The sequence below is a fragment of the Phalacrocorax aristotelis genome, chromosome W, assembly GCF_949628215.1.
Source record: "Phalacrocorax aristotelis chromosome W, bGulAri2.1, whole genome shotgun sequence".
Lineage (NCBI taxonomy): Eukaryota > Metazoa > Chordata > Aves > Suliformes > Phalacrocoracidae > Phalacrocorax > Phalacrocorax aristotelis.
The window spans coordinates 8,754,391-8,774,922 of record NC_134310.1 but is presented as its reverse complement, the minus strand read 5'-3'; the positions used below and the strand labels follow the sequence as shown (position 1 = coordinate 8,774,922).

The following is a 20,532-nucleotide window of genomic DNA, read 5'->3' as shown; positions in this document are numbered from 1 at the left end:
AGATTCTGGCAGTTTGCCCAGAGAACTTGTGGAATCCTATTTGTTGGAAAGCATTCAAAGTTATGTGGGATGGGGATTTTGACACCATTGTCTAGTGAAAGTTGTCCCTTCCCATTGCAGGGAGTTAGAACTAAACTTTTTTTTTTTTTAAAGATAGAGTCCTCTACAACCCAAACCATTCCATAATTCAGAAAGAGCCCCAGGAATGCCCTAGTGATAGTACTCGAGGCACCTCACACCACCCTGCAAACAGCACATCCCCCACTCACAGCCTCCAGCTCCAAAGTTATCTGCAAAGACTTTTATTAAGTTCAAGGGATTAAAGAGTGGCCAAAACCCTCAGTGCAGGACTACCAAGGGCTTTGGCTGTACCACAAGCAAGGCACCTGAGTTTCAATAAACAAACAACTTCCCAGAATAATGGCACACGCAAGTGCTGCACCCCTAGCCTTCATGGCCTTCCCACACGTCGGGGGGTCAGACACCCCTCAATGGGGCACTGGTAGTGGCCCAGGGACAGACCTGGGCTCAGGGGTGGACAAGGAAGGCCAAGTTGAGGGCATCAGGGATGCAGAGCTCATCCAGGTGCAGTGGGGAAGCGATGAAGGGCAGATGCACAGGGAAGAGGTGGCTGGTGTCCACCAGGAGCTGGCTGGGCCCCCCTCCATACTGGTCCTGCAGGTGCTTCTGTGGGGACAGAGTGCTCAGATCCAGGGCTGTCCCAGTGAGGGTCCCACGTGGGACAGCTGCCCCCCCGCCCCCAGCACTAGACCCCAGGTCCCGCTTACCTCAACACTGCTGATGAAGCTGGGGCTGATGTGCTCCTCTAGCCCAACAGCTGGGGTGTAAGCCCGGAGGATCTTCACAACCTGGAGGAGATGGTGAGGACCATGAACAGGGAAGGGAAGGGCTGGGCACATCCAGATGCTTCTGGGGATGGCGTGGTCCCCACCCCAATGCAAGTACATCCCTGGTGCACTCAGGGAGGTCAAGGAACCCCAGGATAGGATGAGTGCCCAGCAGGCAGCAAGCCCCAACCCCCCTAGTACCTGCTGGGGTGACAGCACCATGCACAGGCTGCAAAGAGCTCCAGCATCCTCCTCTATCACCTTCTTCACCTGCAGCAGCTGGGCAGCCTGGACCAGGGGCTCCAGCACCTCGTGGGCCCCACTCTGCTGCAGTCCCTCTGCCCACAGCCACTGCTCCAGCTGGCTGATGTTGTACCTGCCAGAGAGACCAGGTCAGAGGGAGGCACCAGCCATATGCCAGCTCCCCCAATACACCTGTCTGGCACAGGGACTGACCTGAGCTGGATGCCACAGCTCCAGGAGCACGTGTCCTTTCTCAGCAGCAGGTAGTTGAGGGTGGTGCCGCTGATGAGGAAGAGGAGCTGGCACAGGGCCTGGTGCCCCACACTGGGAGCCAGCCCATGGCAGTCCAGCACTGCACAGAAGGAGCCCAGCTGCTGCAGCAACTCAGGCAGGGTGTGTGCAGGGGCTGACAAGGACCGGCGGTGGCCAGGAGGGCAGGAAGAGGACAAGCCCTGTATGAGCTGGAACTAAAAGGTAGAAAAGGCTCATCATAATGAGACAGAGACCCTACATTGTGCCTGAAGCAGCCAGTACACTGCTCCTTGGCTGTGTCCCAGCTGGGGACACAGGGGCCGATGACACCTCCAGGATAGCTGGCCCAGGCTAGCCCAGGGGCTGTCCCTGTTCCAGAAGACTACAAAGCAGGGCATGGGGGAATAGATCTCCCCATGGATGCAGCCCAAGGTCCCCAGGGTACTGAGCCCACTTTAGCTCCCCAGCCACCTCCTCCAAGCCAGGAGGCTCAAGGAGCAGATGTTCCCTCATAGAAGGCAGACCCCAATTCACAGCCTACCTTCCCCTTTTGGGTACAGCCTCTGTAACACAGCAGGCAGTTCACAGAGCTGAGCACAGCACTCCCTCCCTGAACCAGTATCCCATGCAAACCCCACAAGCCCAGGCCATACCAATCATGGGTTTGAGGCACTTCTCAGCAGTGCGGATGAGCTGCTGGTAGAGCTGGACAGCCAGAGCACCCAGGCTGCAGCAGGAGCTCTGAGGGTCCACGTTCTGCAGGCGATGCTCATTCTGCCACGCCATGTTCCCCTGCCAGTAGCTCTGCAGGCACAAGCTGGGTCAGAGCAGCAGTACCAGGTGACACAGCTGGGTCCCTGAGCAAGTGCAGAGCAGTGTCAGCCCAGCACATGCCTGCCTACCTGGCTTGGGGGTAAAGAGGATGCAGCCCCAAGTGGGGACAAACCCTGTCCCCCTCTAAGCTCCTACCCTTCCCAAGGAGGTGGCAGACCCCCTGCAGCCCAGCCCTACCTCATCCTGGCTGTACTGGCACAGGCAGTTCAGGAACTGGCAGGTGTTGGCAAGCCAGAGCACCACCATGTCAAAGTCATCACTGTGCTTCTGCAGGAGGGAACAGAGAGCATTGGGGTCAGCAGGGCTCTGGCTGCAACAGCAGCAAGACTTCACAGCCCATGGTAGTTCTGTAAGCCACAGAGCTAGCTGCAACCTGATGAGGGCTGTGGGGGTGCAGAGCTGTGGGACCCTCTCACAGGAGCCCTGCAGTACCCAGGGACACCCTCACCCCAGGAGATGCTCAGGCTAGACACTCCAGTCAGGCACACACTGTGCCCTGGGGGCCAGGCTGCTGCCCCCAGGGCCACCCCCACCTTATCTAGTGAAGTTCCTGCTCCTCAGCACAACCCACAGCCCCAAGCCCAGCACCTTCATGACCCTTTTGATGGCATTGATGGCTGCATCCAGGAGCGAGGCGGCTCATCGCAGCAGTGGTCAGCATGCCGGAAGCACAGGAAAAGAATGTAGGCTGGCAGGTCTGGGAGGACCCCAGGGCTGCTCTGTGGTTTGTAGTCTGTAGGGGGAAAAAGCAGGACAGCTGGGATCCAGGCAGCTATGGCAAGCTGGTCCTGAGCCAGGCAGGATGCTGCCCCAGCAGCACTGAAAGGATGAGCTCACACAGCAGTTGGAAATAAACCCTAATAGGGGTAAAAAAACAAGCTGGCATAAGGAGTCACCATCTCTCCAAACCCTACCTGTGATGATGGCCTTGATAATGCACCCCTCATCCTCCTTCCTCCATGCTAGCGTAGCCTGGGACAGCCCAGCCAGGGATGGGACCATGGGGGACCAGGACAGGACCACAGTGGATGCTGCAAACTCCTGTGCTGGCCCAGTAGCCTCTCTTCACTGGGGGAGAGGAGCACAGGTCACATCCTGCTGTGTCCTGGGCTGTGGGACCCAGATGAGGTCCCCTCAGCTCAGACCAAGCAGATGCTCCCCAGCATCTCTGTTTGGAGGGTGCAGGGGGACATGGGACAACATGACTCTGCTCCCCATGCTGGGGCTCAGCAATCTCCAGCCTCAAACCAAGCTGGTAACCCTCCAGCCAGTCCCATGCCGATACTTGCCTGTGAGCTTCTGTATCTGCTTTGCATAGGCTCTCAGCTGCTTCTGGAACTTCAGCGTGGTCCTCTCCTGCTTCTCCAGCTTCTGGGCCAGTTCCTGGGTAGGAACAGCCACAGTAGGGCTCAGCCAGCCTCCCCCAACTGGACACCCCCACCAGCACACCGAGTGAAGCAGAGCTGGGGGGGGTGCAGCAGGGTCCCCCACACTGCTCCCTAAGGGGCTCCTACAGCTGGCAAGGGGGTGGAAGCCAGCCCCAAGCCCAGTCCTGCCTGCCCCCCACCCCATGCCTTACCCAGTTCTCTTCCTTGAGCAGCAGGACATGGTGTTGCAGCCCTTCCTGCCCCTGATGCCGCTGCAGGTCCTGGATCAGGGCTGCCTGCTGCTGGATCAGCTGCTTGAGTGAGCTGATGTTGAAATGCAGCCCTTCTACCTCCTCCTCATGCTGCTGCTTCTCCTCCCACAGCTGACTTGGCAGCAGCCTACACAAATGCACCCAGGGAAACTGAGGCACCAGCCTCCTTCAGCTGCCACACCCCATCCCCTGGGGAGGCTGCTGAGGAGGTATTTCTCCCCTGAAGCCTCAGAGCTGGGAACTCTCCCTCTGCCCAGGCAGCCTGGGGGCAGCACAGACCCATCCGTGCTAACAGAGCATCTCCCCTCCAGCTGCACTGAGCCTCAAGCACACACAGCACAGCCCAAGACCAGGCTGCACCAGCCCTGCCCTCTTAGGAGGCTCCTGTTGAGCCCAGGGCATCCAGTCTGCTCATGCAATGGGTGCAACTGTGCTCAGAGCAAGGTGGAATGCTCCAGCCCCCCAGGAACATGCAGCTGGGTACACTGGAAGGAAGGGAAGGAGAGCCAGGGCTACCCTACAGCCAGCTGGGCAGTGAGGGGCATGCTGCCCTTGCTCTCTCAGCCCAGCTGGGGCTACAGTGCTCATAGCATATGAGGAGGTGGCTGCTTCAAAGAGGATTTGCAGCTACCCAGCACCAGAGGCCAGGCAGGTGCAAACCAAGCCATGGTTGGCTAAAACACCAGGGAAAGCCCCACCAGCAGCATGGATCCATCAGCCCATTGTGGGGAACCCAGCCTCAGCTGGGGACCATCTCCCTGGGACCACACTCACCTGTTGGCACCCTGTACTGCATCATATGCATGCTTCAAGTCATCATCCACTGCCACCTTCTCCAGGCTCCTGCCCAACCCCAACATCTCAGTTATGTTCTACAGGGAGAGAAGAGCAGGGTGAGACCAGCCTGGATCTGGCCCTGCTCTCAGGGGCTCACCCTGTGCCTGAGAAAGTCCAATGGTTTCCTCTCCTCCGGCTCCACAGAGGTCTTTGACCTCCCGGGTCTGGGCCAGCTCCTTATTGACAGCATTGAGCTGCCCCAAGAGGAGAAGGTACGCCTTCTTAAAGTGACCCTGGCCCACACTACCATTCAGCAGCACCTCACCGCTGGGCTGTGGCCCCTCTGGCATCAGCAATGAGCACTCCTCCAGCCCCTGGGTGCAGAGACAGGGTTTAGCACAGTGCCAGTGCTGGGCACCAGCACCAGAACACCCACAGACGCCCCTCCCCAGTGGGACCAGCTTTCAGCCAGGAGCCCCAGGGCACAGCTGACCCATAGCCAGGGGAAGGGACAGTCCACTTGTCACCCCCACCCTGCTGTCCCTGCCAGTGTCACCACTAACCTCAGCTTGCTGGTCAGAGCCATCTCGTGAGGGAGCTGTGGACATGGAGGACAAGTAGCTGCTCTCAGAGGCCAAGAAGCTCTCTGACAAACGGGACCATCTCAAGGTGCTTTGCTGAGTGGGGAGAGAAGGACAGGTTTGCTCCCCTGTACCCCAAGCATCAGCTGGGGTAGAGCAACAGCCTCAGAGGATACCTTGGCTTGGGCATTCCCCAGCACATGAGCTGGGGAGCCCGCTTCTCCCACAGAGGGTGCCTGAGCCTCCCCATGTCCCTGCCAGCCCCTCACCCTGTGGAAGGCCACCTCATCGCACAGGTTCTCATAGCCCTGCTCCAGGCAGGTGTACTCCTGCACCAGGCTCTGATAGCATGCCCACTCCTCCTCCAGCTCCTGCAGCAGTCCCTGGCTTTCCCATGCCACACGCTGGTGCTGCTCTGTAGGGACGGACACAGCACGAGTGGGGACAGGCAAAGCCAGGGCCCCTCTGCAAGGGAATGCGCAGGAACACACTAAGCCTGCAGGACCAGCCCATACCCAGGGGAATGGGATGAGGGGATCAGAGGACCCCTTTTACCTTCCAGATGCTGTGACTGCTCCAACATGCACTGGATCAGGGCATCCTTCTCCTCCCACAGCTGCAGCTTCATGGCTTCCACCTCTACCAAGCACTGAAGGAAAGCAGAGGGGCAGGTACAGCCAGAGCCCTGCCCAGGACCAGCTCTGGCTGCCAGAGGTCTCCCCCAGGGACCCACACACACAGCAGAAAGCACAGCATGCTGTCAGGTCCCTGGAGAGTCCCATGGAGCCCCAGCAGAGCAAGAGCATCCCCCAGACAGACCTGCTTGAGCTCCTCAACCTCCTGGCCCAGGCAGCTCTTCATGCTCTGCCTCTCCAGCTCGGCCAGCTGCGCCTGCAGCTGCTGGACCTGGGTGTCACAGGCCACATCCTCCTGCAGCCGCTACATCTCGGCCTGCAGGCGCTGCACCTCCTCAGCATGGGCAGTGTTCAGCCCTGAGAGCTGCTCCATGAGCTGCTGCTTCTCCTGGGCCTCGGACCAATGGGCAGAACATATCAGGCAGGTGGCCGGGAACAAGGGCATATCCCTGCATGTCTCACATCAATGACAGCCCATGCATAATCAAGGCTGCCCTTCTGTAGCGATACCCCATTTACCACCACATAGAGCCACACATGAGCTTTGCCATGGATTTACAGTCCATTACGACCTCCTGGCCAGCCCCACTTTCCCCCAGAGACAGGATCACACCAGAGGAACCCTCTCTCCCCCCCTCCCCAGACACCCCCAGAAATGGAGTGGTGACAGCCGAAGCAGAGACACTCACCCAGCTGGCAACAGCAGATGCTGCTGGTAAGAGCATGGTAGGAAAACACACCATGCCAGAACTGTTCCCAGCACATGACACTGTGCTGCAAGGCTGCACCTGACCAAGCACCCAGAAGGGTGCCCAGCCCAGCCCCAGGGCCACCAGCCCCACATCCATAGGGAGCATTGAAAAACCCAGGAATGAGACCCAGATGCATGACTCCTGCCTGGGGACACATGTCAGGCAGGGTCAGCTCCTGCCCCACACCAGGAGAAGACTGAAGACAAGGGCAGGCATGGTTTTGGCTGCACAGAGACTGGTAAGAAGTGGTCAGCAAGAAGCAGCTGGGACCCACAAAGGGCTGAAGCCAGCACCCACCTGCTCATCCAGCCTGCACTGCAGCTGTATCACTTTGATCTCCATGCCCTTGTGCAGCTGCTTGTAGTGCTCGACAGAGCATGCCTCAACACGCAGCCGCTGCAGCTTCCTGGCATGCCCACGCCTGGCAGTAGCAGCACTGCAGGTGGATAACAGCCCCACGCAGGCAGGCATAGTGGATTCTGGCCAGCCAGCCCCTGACAGCAGCCTGGATCACCACGGCTTTCTGGTGCCACACCATCTGTGGAGGGAGAGATGGGGCAGTGGCACGGCCACCACAGGAGGGATCAGGACACCCACTACCCTGCCAGGCTCCTACCTGTTAGTAAAGACACTGGGCAAACATGCCCTGGGCAAAGGCTTGGATGGTGATGACAGCCTGGCGCATGCATAGGTAGGAGCGCCGGACCAAAACCATCCTCAGGGTCTTCTGCAGCATCACAGCGGCCCTGGTCCTTCGCAGCATCCTGGCAAGCCTGTAGGGAGGGCAGAGCACCAGGCAAGGGGTGGCAAAGCCAGCCCAGCCCATACCACAGGGTCACCCAGGTCAAAGCCCAGCCCAGAGGCAGTACAACTGCCGAGGCTGAGCTCTGTGTCAGCTCATCGCAGCTCCCTCCAAGCCCCAGCCCCCACCACTCACCTCCGGGCCAACATGCCCTGGGCATGGCGCTGCAGGCAGACTGCTGTGGCACATGCCCGTCCAAAGCACCTCCATGCCAGCCAGCCCTGCAGGTGCCTCTGCAGCAAGATGCAGGCTGCCCTCAGCCACCGGTACCGCAGCTCCTCCAGGTAAGCCACTTGGCCAGCCTGGAAAAACACCTTGCTCTTCCCACACTGGTACTTGCTGGGGTCCTGTGTGCAAAGGCGGAGTCAGTCCCAGGGACAAAACATATCCCAGCCAGACTCCCCCAAAAGTGACGCTCCTCATGCCATTGGTCTGCCCATCCAACCTCTCTGGAGGCTGAGTTCCTCCCCATCTCACCCATTTCTGTACACCACTGGGCACCCACACATGGGGAAAAGCATCCACAAGGGATACTCTGGTACTGCAGCTGCACCCCCCCAAGCAGAGCCCTTACTTGAAGCAGTCTCTCAAGGGCAAGGATGCAGATCTGCTTCTCATTGGTGCCCATCAACTCTTCTCTGCTCACCAGAGCCCTGTACCTCTCTAAGAGCTCCTGCTAGGTCCACCTGGGGTGGGGGTTAGAGGGGAGTCAGAGGTGCTGTGGCTGGAGAGAGTGGGAGCACCCAGGGTGCTGCTGAAGGGGGGGTACCTGGAGGGGTAGCCTGAGGCACTGATCCGGATGGTCTCCAGGACCCCACAGGCTCGTAGCTGCTCCACTGCTTGTCTGGAGTCAAACCTGGGGCAAAGAGGGGCTAATCTAGAATGGGTCCCAGCCAGCTTGGCATGCTCCAAGCTATGCAAGGCCGGGCAAGAGGGACAGCAGTGCCCCAGTGTCCCCAGCCCCATCCCCTCCAGCCTCCCTGGCCAGGAACTCACACAGAGGGCTGCCTGCCATCATTGGGTTTGATGTAGCGGATGTAGTGTGCTGTGGTGCTATTCAACATCTCCATCAGCTTGTTCAGGGAGGCTTTGAACTGCAGAGAACAAGGCAAGTGTGGTCAGGGGCAGCAGAAACATTCAGGGGCTGGTGGGGTTCCCCAGGCCAGGAGACACACTGGTTCCCTCGGGACTACCCCAGCCCCAGTTGTCCAAGGTCAGCACACATTTTGCCCCCCACCCCATACCTGGCTGGAGATAGACTTCTTGCTCTTTTGGCTACTAGGTAGCGATCTGCAGCTGGGGTGACCAGCTATCCTAGGAGCACTGGACCTGTGGGACTGCAGGGACATGGGGCCATCCCCTTCCTCCAGGAAGACCTCAGCGAGCAGGGCAGACTGCACAGAGCAGAGCTGTGAGAGCCAGACAGGCCTTGCAGCACGCATCACCCTATAACCAGAGGGCCATAACCACAAGGAGACACAACCCCAAAAGACCACAGGCTCCACAGAGGCCAGCCCAGTGCACAGTCCTCTGCCCTGCTACACCAGATACAGCTGTGGCCATGCCTGCTGCTTCCACCAGGAAAAAACCTAAACATAACCCACAGGCACCTTCCCAGGTGTGCTCAAGAGCCTTCCAGGATGTCCCTTACCTTCTGCCAGGGCCACGCAGGGTAGAAGGGAGAAACAGCAGCGTTACAGACCTAGAAGCAGCAGGACCCTCCAGCCCTCTCAGCTGAGAGATGGCCAAGGTGTCCCTCAAGATAGGGAAGCCCTAGGCAGGGCAACAGGGTGGGGAGCACCCACATCTCAGGGAACCCTGACTACGGCCAGCACTGCATGGGGCTGTGCCAGCAAGCAGGCAGGGATTCACCCTGCACAACTTATACCTCCTACACCATCAGTCCTTCCCAGCCCCACATGCCAGCCAGGCTCTGCCCTACACAGCCCCTGCTCAGGGCAGCTCTCACCTTGCTGGCCTGCAGCAGCCCCACCAGCTCCTCAGGGACAGCATCCCTATTCTTCTCCACAAACCCATCACACTGGTGTTCCACCTGGCAGGAGACAAGGCAAGCACCAGCATTAGCCTGCAGTTTCCCAGATGGGTTTGGTGGAAGGCTCCACTTGGACACAGTCCAAGGCTTTTGGAAGAAGTTCTTGCAGGCGTCAGAGCTGGTGGTGGCCACACTGCCTAGCTCCTGCCCTGCTGCAAGGCTACTGATGGGAACCATCGCAGCCAGAGTTTCCATTACACTTAGAGTTCCAGCCAGCACTTAGCAGCAGCAGACCCAGCAGGATCCCACCCTGGGAGGGGGCAGGCTGGGTGCCCACTGGTGTAGAGCCACCACTGAACCCTCCCCACCCAGGACTGTACTGCCAATAGCTTTCCTTACCTTGCCAGCAAAGTGGCAGACAACAAAAGCATCCGTGGGCCTCTTGGGCTTCTGGAAGTGGGAGCAGTTGAGATGGGTCTGGTAAAGCTTCTGGGCCCAGCTTCCATCACTGCCTTGGGGCATCTGAAAGGAAGACAGGTCAGAAGGGGCAGCAGGGGGGCTCTGGGTGGCCACGGCAGCCTGCTCCCAGCACCCCTTGCACGCCTCATTCAGCAGGTCCAGGATGCCAAGCCGGCCCTCAATGAGCTCAATGTATGGCTGGTTGTCACAGAAGTTAATGAAGACCCAAGGGATCTCCTCGGTCACATACTCCTGCTCCAGCCTGAAGACGTGCTGGAGAGAAGGGAGAACAGAGCAGGACTGAGCCAGGAGGGGACAAAGGTGGCCAGCCACTAGGCAGGCTGCAGGCAGTGGCTTGGTCTCCATAAGACACCTGAGCAGCCCTCCTCCTGGAACAGGAACACTTTTGGGGGGGGGGGAGAAGAGGGTACCATGCCTAGCTCCAACAGCCTCCCAGAGTCCCAGAGCCCTGTGTTTGCAGGGACTAGAGCACCATCCACATTCAAGACAGAGAGCACCAAAAGCAACAGCTCAGCGGGGTGTGCAGGGCCCACCCTCGCTAGCCCCCAGCAAGGACACACATCTGGGTGACACCCACTAGGTTGAAGAGCTGCTGCAGCTTCTCATTGGCATAGTTGATGCAGAACTGCTCAAAGCTGTTGAGCTCAAGCATCTCAAACCTGCGGGCAGCAGAGACCTGCCTGAGGCAGCTCCCAGGCAGAGCCACCCCAGCCAGCCATAAGCTCCAGGCACAGGCACCCCACTGGTCCCACTGCAGGGACCAGTACTGCCCCATGTCCCAGCTGGAGCAGTTGGTGGCTGCAGACACATGGCCACAGCTGATGCAGGAGCAGGACCATGCTCTTCCAGGCAGCCCAGGAGAGGGGAGCTGCTCTTACCCATAGATGTCCAGAATGCCAATGGAGGTACGGTGACCCTCCAGTGACCACAGGACACAGTTGACCCTGCTCACCATCCATCTGAAGACCTGCCCATACATGTGCTTGGCCAGGGCATCCCGGGAGTCAAGTGCCTGCTGCCTGGAGAGGGGCTTCAGGTAGGTCTCACCGGCAGTGACCAGCTTGCAGTGGCAGAGCCAGCATGTCACCTGCAATGCCTCAACACCCAGAAATGTGCAGAACAGCCCTAGGGCTTCATCGACAGGCTGCAAAGAGACAGACCCCGTCACCATGGTATTGCTGAGATGTGGCTCCTGCAGCCAGTACAGTTCAGGGGCCAGTTTGGGATGCAGGGTGCAGGCAGCAAGCTCTCACTCACCTCCACGAAGCAGCCATCCCCACAGTGGTCCCTCCCTCCGACCACAATGTTGCCCAGGTGAAGTATGGCAGCCAGGATGCTGAATAGCTCCAGCTGGTTGGCCTCGGGGACACCTGCAGGCACAGCACAGGCATGAGGGACCCCCCAGGCTGCCCCCACCCCATGCTGGTCTGAACCCCTGCATTGCACAAACCAGAGGGATCAGAACAGTCAGTAAATAGCCAGGCTCCCCAGCACTGGGGTGTCTGGCACCAGCACTCCTACTCCAGGATCAGGGTGAGGGCGGTGGGATAACCAGCCCTGGGGACCAGCCCTGCCCACCTCCTCCCCACCCACAACAGTACCCAGGAGCGAGAAGGCATGCTGCATGCTGTCCAGGTCGGCCGCATCATTGGTGCTCTGGGCAGCAGTGCACTGGCCCTGGCAGGTGTAGTGGAAGGACTCTGCCCCACCTGTGGCCGAGATGTGTCAGGCTGTGGACAAGTACAGCATGCCCCATGGGGCTCCCAACCACCCTTATCCCACCCCACAGTGCCCTCCCGGCACCCAGCTGGCGAGGACAGGAAGGCCTGGCACTGCCCAGTATGGGATGGGCTAGCAACAAGCTGTGCCATGGGGTTTGTGGGGGGATGTGGGAGCACTCATGGAGACCCAGGCCCTGGAGCTCATGCAGGGTGGCTGAGGCACAGAGCTGGTAGAATATGTGGTAGTTTCTCTCTGCTTTCGCCTGTAGATGACCAAGAAAATCACCAAGAAGCCAGGTCACCCTGGCCCACCCTGCTCGCCTGCAGCAGTGCTGTAGCCTGAGATTTGGGGACAAGGGACACCTTCCCATCTCCCAACTTGACTCAGCAGCGCTGAGGTTGCTGCCCTGGGGGATGCCCAAGAACACCCTCCCACTCCAAGGACTGGGGTGCCCTGCCCCCACACCACCCTAGGAACCCACCTGGAAGGTGACATGGGACTTCTCCAGCAGGTAGGTTTTGATGGTGGCCCCTGTGACATGCGCTTGGCTGAAGCCAATCTCAATGTACTTCCCAAAGCAGCTACTGTTGTCATTCCTGGTTGTCTTTGCGTTCCCAAAGGCCTGGCAGGGAAGAAGGGTAGGAGGGTTTAGCTGGCTCCAGATCTCCAGATGCTCTGCAGAAGTTCAGTCACCGCCACCCATTTTACAGTGTGGGGACAGACAGAGCATCACATCAGGGATACGGGCCATGAGTAGCACAGGGAGAGCCTGCAGGGACACCCCAGCTATCCCCATGCAGAGCCTGGGGACCCACCTCCATGATAGGGCTGGAGGCCAGCACCTTCTCCTCCATGCTAGAGTCACCCAGGCAGCCCCCAACAGTGGTGAAGTATCTCACGGCATACTTGGCTGATGCAGTCTTCCCTGCACCCGACTCACCACTGATGATGAGGGACTGTTTCTTCCCAAACCTGCCAGAGATGGACATGAGCTGGGGACAGCTTGTGACCCAACAGGACCCCTCTCCACAGACATGGTCCTGAGGGAGCTTCAGCCCTTCCCCACCGCAACCCCAGGGATGCTCCCATCTCACCATCTGCTTGTATGCCTCCTCTGCCAAAGCAAAGATGTGGGGATCCATGTCACCTATTTCACAGCCACTGTAGGCATAAATCACCTCTTCCTCATAGATGGGCAATGACTTGTAGGGGTTGATAGCAACAAGAATAATACCTGGAGGAAGAAGCCTGTGCAAGGGGCAGGGCAGGAGGGAAACCTGTCCCAGGGAGCAGCAGGGAAGGGGAACAGGTGCATGGGGCTCACCACAGCAGGTGTAGATGACATTGGCCTCCAGGAAGCACCAGTGGAGCAAGTGCAGCATAGCTGGCTCATGCAGGTAGCTCAGGGCCACCAGGTCATCGGCACCTGAGAGGCAGTCAGGGTTGCAGAGAGGCAGCAGCTGAAACTCGATGGGGTAGGCCAGTGCCTGTAGGGATGGAGATGGAACAGGACAAGTGTTGAACAGGATCAGCCAGGCCCCGCAAAGGCAGGATGGGTCTGTGGGCAGCAGCACAGCAGGAGGGATGCTGTCTGCAGGCTGTGCTTGGGCTGTTAGTCATCAGGAATCACAGCCCAGACAGCATGGTGAGCTGAGCTGGAGGCCTTTTGGGAAGTCAAGCAGGAGCTGGCAGAGAAAACCAGCTCACCAGGCAGTCAGGGGCCACAGAGCACAGCAAGCCAGGCACAGCCACAGTGGTCTGGGTTCCTGCTCAGACATGGCACATCCAGGCAATGTTTGAGCCTCTCCTCACCCTGCTGAGGAACCCAGGTTGGTTTGGGGGTACAGATCTGGGGATGCCCCACCATGTGGCAAGCACAGGAAGGACCTGCTGGGCTGCACAGCTCCAGCCTTACCGAGCCATCTTCCAGGTGGAGATGAAGAATGGCATCTCCTTCCTTGTAGCCTCTGGTTATTTCTGCCACCCTCCAGACTTTGACACAGTCAGGGATCCACACCCAGGCACCCTGCAGAGAGCCACAGCCAAGAGACAGGGAAAGCGCCAGGCCACCAGCCTCTGAACCAAGCATTGCAGCCCTCCCCACAGTTCTCACTTAGGGCAGTCAGCCCAGTGCTCAGCATCACAACAGCAGGACAATCCATGGCACCCAGCTAGGTGCCCCATGGCCCCTTGGCTCCTGCAGGCAGGGGTCCTACCCAGCTTCTCTCCAGATGTGTGGGAAGGTGCCTTTGCTGGAGCCCTGCTTCTCCCTGACACTGCTGCCCACCCCAGGAAGGTCAGACCTCTCCTGCCCTTGCCACGGGGGGCTGTCTCTGCCCCACCCCGAGGACACGATCACACCTGCTGCTGCAGGGAAGGTTTCTGGACACACAGAAGATACTTAGCACAGGCATTTCTGAACACCTGGCATGCTGGGGATGCAGCTACATGGTTTGGCTGGGCAGAGATACTGGGCTTGAAAGCAGACACGAGCAGTATGGATCCCTTGCTAACTACTGTGCAGATCCAGACACCATACCAGCTCTGCAGACCTACCTACAGGCCAGAGCACAGGGACAGCAATAAGAAAAATCACCCTGTGCCCTTTTTGCCCCCCAAATTTGCAGCTCCCTGAGGTCAGTTGCAGCAGGCAGCCTTGTACAAGAGACCAGCTGGCACCCATGGGACCGGTGCTCCCTGCCTCCAGCACCCTGCCTGCTGGAGGCTGCTGCCAGCCTCAGTTTCCCCTCTGCAGAGAGCAGGTGCTGATGAAGTGGGATTTCTGCAGCACGGTGAGCCCTGACTTCCCTCTGCACCCAGACTCAAGTGTTAACACCTCCCTCAAGCCTGTAAAAAGCCTCTTTGGAGCCATCCTGCAGGAAGCAGGATCCTACACTCAGCAGGAACGAAGCAGCACAACACCAGAGGTGTATAGAGATAAAAACTGGACCAAAAATAAAAACTCAAAACCCTGCTGCAGGCACTCCATCAACTGGCAAGAGCATGAATACCTGGTCCCAAGCTAGCACAGGGTGACCTGCTGTGCTCCAGGGCCAGGGAGCCACAGCTCCTGCTGCCCCTGCTCCTGGTACAGGTGCCCAGGGCCCCACTTGGTACCAAGTTGTCAGACACCGTCTCGGCAGCTTCTGCCAGACTATAGGGAACAGGGTCTGCTTCCAGGAGGCCGGTACCTCCTGCTGCTCCAAGCAGGCAGAGATGAGGCCATACTGCAAGCTTGAAAAGGTAGGTGGGAGAATCTAATGGTTGCAGCTTTGCTCGCAGGCTGAGATGGGAGTGTGTGTCTGTTTCCACAAACTCTGGGAGCTATTGCAGGGCAGTGACAGAGCTCTAACACATCACACTCCCACCCCAGTGGGCTGGGGCCAGCCTCTTGCTAGAAACCAGGGCCTTGAAAAACAATCCTGGTTTTGCTGATTTTGCGAATCCAGAGAACTTGGCTTGCAGCAAATGTCTGCAGTGTGCAAAGCACGTGTGTTAATGCATCATTAAAGTGGATCAAACAAGCACTGAATAGGCTGCAAGTCTGGGGAGGGGGAAGGAAGGGGCTGAACTTTGGGTTCGCATCCAAGGAGTCAGAAGGCTGAACGTCTTGCTTTGCAGCTGAAATAGAGAGGGCAGGAAAGAGATCAGGTTGCAGGGGCCGCTCGGCAGAGGAGCGGCGGCGACAGGAAGCCATTATCTTTTATGAGCAGCAGCCGCTGGGGGGAGCAAAAATTGCACGATGTACAGCATCCCGGCAAGACACTAACAGATTTTAGTCTGAAATCACAGCTGGACAAAAGAACATTCCTGTCAGCACGCCTGGTGTACCCCTCGGCCGCTCCCTAGCCCTCCTCCAAGGGAGTGCCAGGATAGTCCTGGAGTGGGCAGGGGCTGCAAAAGCTGGACAGTAATATCAGGGCTTCACGGGGCATTAGGTGCTTCGCTCCCAAAAAGGCTGGCTATTTGGGATGATGCAGCCCACAATGCTTTCTAAATGACAGTACCTGCTTTGCCATTAAAGTTTAAATAATGCCTCCATGCTTTGCCCAGGTTGGCACCTCAATCACACCACAATGATGGATGCTGCACCTCTAACTTCTACAGAAATATCAGAACCTTCCAGCCCCGCAGGCTGATGTTGTACAGGGTGAAAGGGCCATGTGTAGGGTCTGCCCTATAGCTGTAGCAGTAATTTTTTTATGCAAAGCCGCAAAACAGAGAAGCTAGAGCCCGTCCTACTACCTGCTTGCAGCAGAAACTGGCTCGATTCACCTTCTCCTTCAGCAGTTTCTGCTACTTGTCGTGTAGGACTCCATACAGCAGCCTTCCATCTCCGGTGCTTTCCCACAAGGCGACAGGACCCATCAGTGAACAGGGCATACTGCTTCTCATTTTCTGGCAGTTCGTTATACAGTGGGGCTTCTTCAGCACGTGTCACCTCCTCCTCTGGTGATAATCCAAAGTCTTTGCCTTCTGGCCAGTCCATGATCACTTCCAAGATTCCTGGGCGACTGGGGTTTCCTACTCGAGCCCGCTGGGTGATCAGTGCAACCCATTTACTCCACGTAGCATCAGTTGCATGGTGTGTAGAGGGGATGTTTCCTTTGAACATCCAGCCCAGCACTGGCAGTTGGGGTGCCAGGAGCAACTGTGCCTCAGTCCCAACCACTTCTGAAGCAGCTCGAACCCCTTCATATGCTGCCAATATCTCTTCTTCAGTTGGAGTATAGCGGGCTTCGGACCCTCTGTATCCAGGACTCCAAAACCCTAGGGGTCGACCTCGGGTCTCCCCATGTGCTTTCTGCCAGAGGCTCCAGGTAGGGCCATTCTCCCCGGCTGCGGTGTAGAGCACATTTTTTACATCTTGTCCTGCCCGGACTGGCCCAAGAGCTACTGCATGAACTATCTCCTGTTTAATCTGTTCAAAGGCTTGTCGTTGCTCAGGGCCCCATTTGAAATCATTCTTTTTCTGGGTCACTTGATAGAGAGGGCTCACGATCAGACTGTAATTGGGAATGTGCATTCTCCAAAAACCCACAACGCCCAAGAAAGCTTGTGTTTCCTTTTTGCTAGTTGGTGGAGACATGGCTGCTATTTTGTTGATCACATCCATTGCGATCTGACGACGACCATCTTGCCATTTGATTCCTAAGAACTGGATCTCTTGCGCGGGTCCCTTCACCTTACTTTGTTTTATGGCAAAACCAGCTTTCAGAAGGATTTGGACTATTTTCTCTCCTTTCTCAAAAACTTCTTCCGCTGTGTTGCCCCACACGATGATGTCATCAATGTATTGAAGGTGTTCGGGAGCTTCTCCCTGTTCCAGTACAGTCTGAATCAGTCCATGGCAAATGGTAGGGCTGTGTTTCCACCCCTGGGGCAGTCGATTCCAGGTGTACTGGACGCCCCTCCATGTGAAAGCAAACTGTGGCCTGCACTCTGCTGCCAGAGGGACTGAGAAGAATGCATTAGCGATATCAGTTGTGGCATACCGCTTGGCCGCCTTTGACTCCAGTTCGTACTGAAGTTCTAGCATGTCTGGCACAGCAGCACTCAACGGTGGAGTGACTTCATTCAGGCCACGATAGTCTACTGTTAGTCTCCACTCTCCATTAGACTTCCGGACTGGCCATATGGGACTGTTAAAGGGTGAGTGGGTCTTACTGATGACTCCTTGGCTCTTCAGTCAGTGAATGAGCTCATGGATGGGGATAAGAGAGTCTCGGTTGGCGCGATATTGCCGCCAGTGCACTGTTGTGGTGGCGATTGGCACCTGTTGTTCTTTAATCTTCAGCAACTCCACAACAGAAGGGTCCTTTGAGAGACCGGGCAAGGTAAGCAGCTGTTCAATTCTCTCCATCTCCAAGGCAGCTACACCAAAAGCCCACTTGTACCCTTTTGGGTCCTTGAAATACCCTCTCCTGAGGTAGTCTATGCCAAGGATGCACGGAGCCTCTGGGCCAGTCACAATGGGGTGCTTTTGCCACTCATTCCCGGTTAGGCTCACTTCGGCCTCCAATACAGTTAGCTCTTGAGATCCCCCTGTCAATCCAGCAATGCTAATGGGTTCTGCCCCTATATAGTTTGATGGCATTAAGGTGCACTGTGCGCCAGTGTCCACTAAAGCTTTATACTCCTGTGGGTCACATGTGCCAGGCCATCGGATCCACACAGTCCAGTAAGCCCGGTTATCCCTTTCCTCCACCCGGCTGGAGGCAGGGCCCCTCTAGTCCTGATCATGGCAGTCACAACTCACTTCCTGTAAATGTGAATCAGGAGTCCCTCTATTACGCTTAGAAATAAAATCTGCGCGTCTACTCCTCTGTCTGGGGACGTGCTCACTGGAAACTGGAGCAGCAGCTTTCCTGGAAGAGCCTCCCTGAGTGACTGTTCTTCCTTGCAGTTCATGTACTCGTGCCTGTAGGGTCGAGGTAGGCTTGCCATCCCACCTCATCATGTCCTCTCCGTGGTCACGCAGGTAGAACCATAGGGTGGCCCGTGGTGTGTATCCCCTTCTTTGAGCCAAAGGACGCTTATTCCTAACAGCTGAGACACTGCTCTGTCGAGGTGGGGAGTAGGACAGATCTTCTTTGAGTTGCTGGAACTCTTGGGATAGTTTCTCCACAGCAGAGATGAGCGAGGAAGAGATATTTGCTTCATAGTCTATCAATCACCTCCACCACCGTTGGTGTCTCATCATCTTTCCAGGACATCACTGCCAATAAGTTTGCATGCGAAGATGGTGCGCTCCGTACAAACTGCCGCCACATGGGTCGCGTGCACTCGGCTTCATCTGGATCTTTGGATGACCGTTGATCGTCCAGGTCACCATAAATCACCTCAAACACAGCTAATTCCCTTAGATACTGGATGCCTTTCTCCATAGTTGTCCATTTTCCTGGGCAATATGTAACATCTTCTTTGAAGGGATACCTTTCCTTCACTCCAGACAGGAGTCGCCTCCAGAGGCTGAGGGCTTGTGTTTTTTTTCCAATTGCTTTGTCAACGCCCCCTTCCCCAGAAAGGGATCCCAGTTGTTTGGCTTCTTTTCCCTCTAGTTCCAGGCTACTGGCCCCATTATCCCAGCATCGGAGCAGCCAGGTGACAATGTGCTCACCTGAACAACGGCTGAAATATTTTTGCATATCTCACAACTCGCTTAAGGACAGGGATCGGGTGGTCTCTATTTCATTTATGACTTCTCCCTCCTCTCCTCATGATGGCCCTGCTTTTTCATCATCCCGTTCTAAATGAGTTGACGTCCGCTTCCAATATTTCTTCTTCTGTATGGGGGCGACTGATACTGGCATGGATTGATTCTCTGAGCCAGCTCCGGTACTTGTTGTGGGGGTTTGAGTGGCTGCAGTGCCTGTCCTCAGGGCTGGAGTGACTACAGTGCCAGTCACTTTGCCTTTCAATCCAGAGACCTTCTCTTCCCCCTGGGGGCACTGAATACTGTTGAGCAGGGCTCGGTATGCATGGGCCAGGCCCCAGCACGTTGCAGTTATCTGTGTCTCTCTGGAGTTCCCAGCGTAACAACGTACTTTCTCCAAATATTCTACTAGTTTTTTAGGATTCTGCACTTGTTCGGGGGTGAAACTCCAAAACACTGGGGGTGCCCACTGCCCTAGGTATTTGCCCATGCTATCCCACATGCCCTGCCACTCGTAACTATCAAGCCTTGGGGCAGATTTCTGGGCGATATTCTTAAGTTGCTTAGTCAAAACCAAAACAACATGCCCAAAAACTAACAATAAGTGCACCTTAACAACCCAAGGATGTTCAAGATACAAAAAGGTTGTTGTAATAGATGTGGAGACATCATAGAAGAAAGTTGGAAAGATACTATTCTGTATTTCCTCCATATAAAATCTCTCAGAGGAGGAGGTATAATTGCTAATCGCCTCAACAAGGTGGTATCCAAAGTACAGTAACGGTTTCAGCAAAAACCCCAAATACCAGATAAAGCTGAAAACCAGTGTTTGCATAACAAAGCTCTTAGGCAAAATGTTACTAATCACAGCAGAACACAGCAGACTAAACAAACCAACACCAATCTTCAACACCAACTGCAAAAAGGACAACATTGTGCTGTGACCAGCAGCTGTTGTTATCTCCAACCCTTGAGCCCCACGTTGGGCACCAAAAAGACTGTCGTGGTTTAGCGGCAGCTCAGCCCCACACAGTCGCTCGCTCACTGCCCCACCGGTAGATGGGGGAGAGAATCAGAAGGGTAACGCTCGTGGGTTGGGATAAGAATAGTTTAATAATGAAAATTAAACAACAGAAATGCAATGTAAAGGAGAACAACGAGAGGCACAAAATGCGGGGGGGGGGGGAAGGGGGGGAAGGAGCGGGGAGGAGAATTAACCCCCAAAACAAACCACACAGGACGCAGCCGCTCACCACCCACCGACTCAACGCCGCGCACCCCCCGAGCTGCAAACTGCCCCCCCTTAATATACTGGTCATGGTATGGCATGAACATGCCATTGGCCAGTCGGGGTCAGCTGCACCACCGTTGCCCTGCCCCTCTCAGCCCCCCACCACTTGGCAGAGCGAGGGAAGCTGGAAAGGCAGCCGCCCCCCCCCGGGTGAGAATTAACCCCTTCTCAGCCAAAACCAGCACAGTGGCTCATTAACAAATCACGTAGGCGGGTTTGCGCCATGTGCAGCCTGTAGACACAGACCGGAGCTGCATTAATAGCCAAGCTTTCAAGCAGGGGGAAACCAGGCACCCAGGCAGCCTTTCGGTAGTTACCACTCCCCCCAAGGGGTCGATGGCACTTTCCAACAGCCACCTCGAAAGCCCCAGCATGGCCAGGGAGTGCTGCAGCATGGAGCGTGCAACAGCCCCGGCGCAGCAAGACACTGTGGCAAAACATGCTGCGGTCATCCTAATGGCACCCAAGGAAGCAGCAAGGCCTCAGGGTGCTCAAGGGGTGCATTTTCCCCATCACCCCATCCCATG

At 56.8% G+C, this 20,532-nt stretch overlaps 1 protein-coding gene across 1 annotated transcript; it reads right to left on the bottom strand.

The window, feature by feature from the left end:
• Positions 1–286: 286 nt before the first annotated feature.
• On the bottom strand, positions 287–20,400 carry LOC142049736 (unconventional myosin-Vb-like). The gene is given in 35 exon segments (XM_075077669.1): positions 287–687; positions 789–869; positions 1,050–1,224; positions 1,305–1,558; positions 1,977–2,147; positions 2,355–2,444; positions 3,426–3,560; positions 3,757–3,943; positions 4,591–4,688; positions 4,809–4,967; positions 5,157–5,270; positions 5,444–5,589; positions 5,730–5,823; positions 5,994–6,203; positions 6,859–6,972; positions 6,974–7,099; positions 7,178–7,334; positions 7,499–7,710; positions 7,938–8,049; positions 8,133–8,219; positions 8,360–8,457; positions 8,608–8,772; positions 9,333–9,416; positions 9,756–10,088; positions 10,414–10,495; positions 10,715–10,980; positions 11,094–11,206; positions 11,438–11,545; positions 11,745–11,820; positions 12,040–12,180; positions 12,374–12,530; positions 12,642–12,792; positions 12,883–13,045; positions 13,474–13,584; positions 20,323–20,400. Coding segments are annotated over 35 exon segments (5,007 nt in total). The 3' UTR covers positions 287–528.
• Positions 20,401–20,532: the final 132 nt, after the last annotated feature.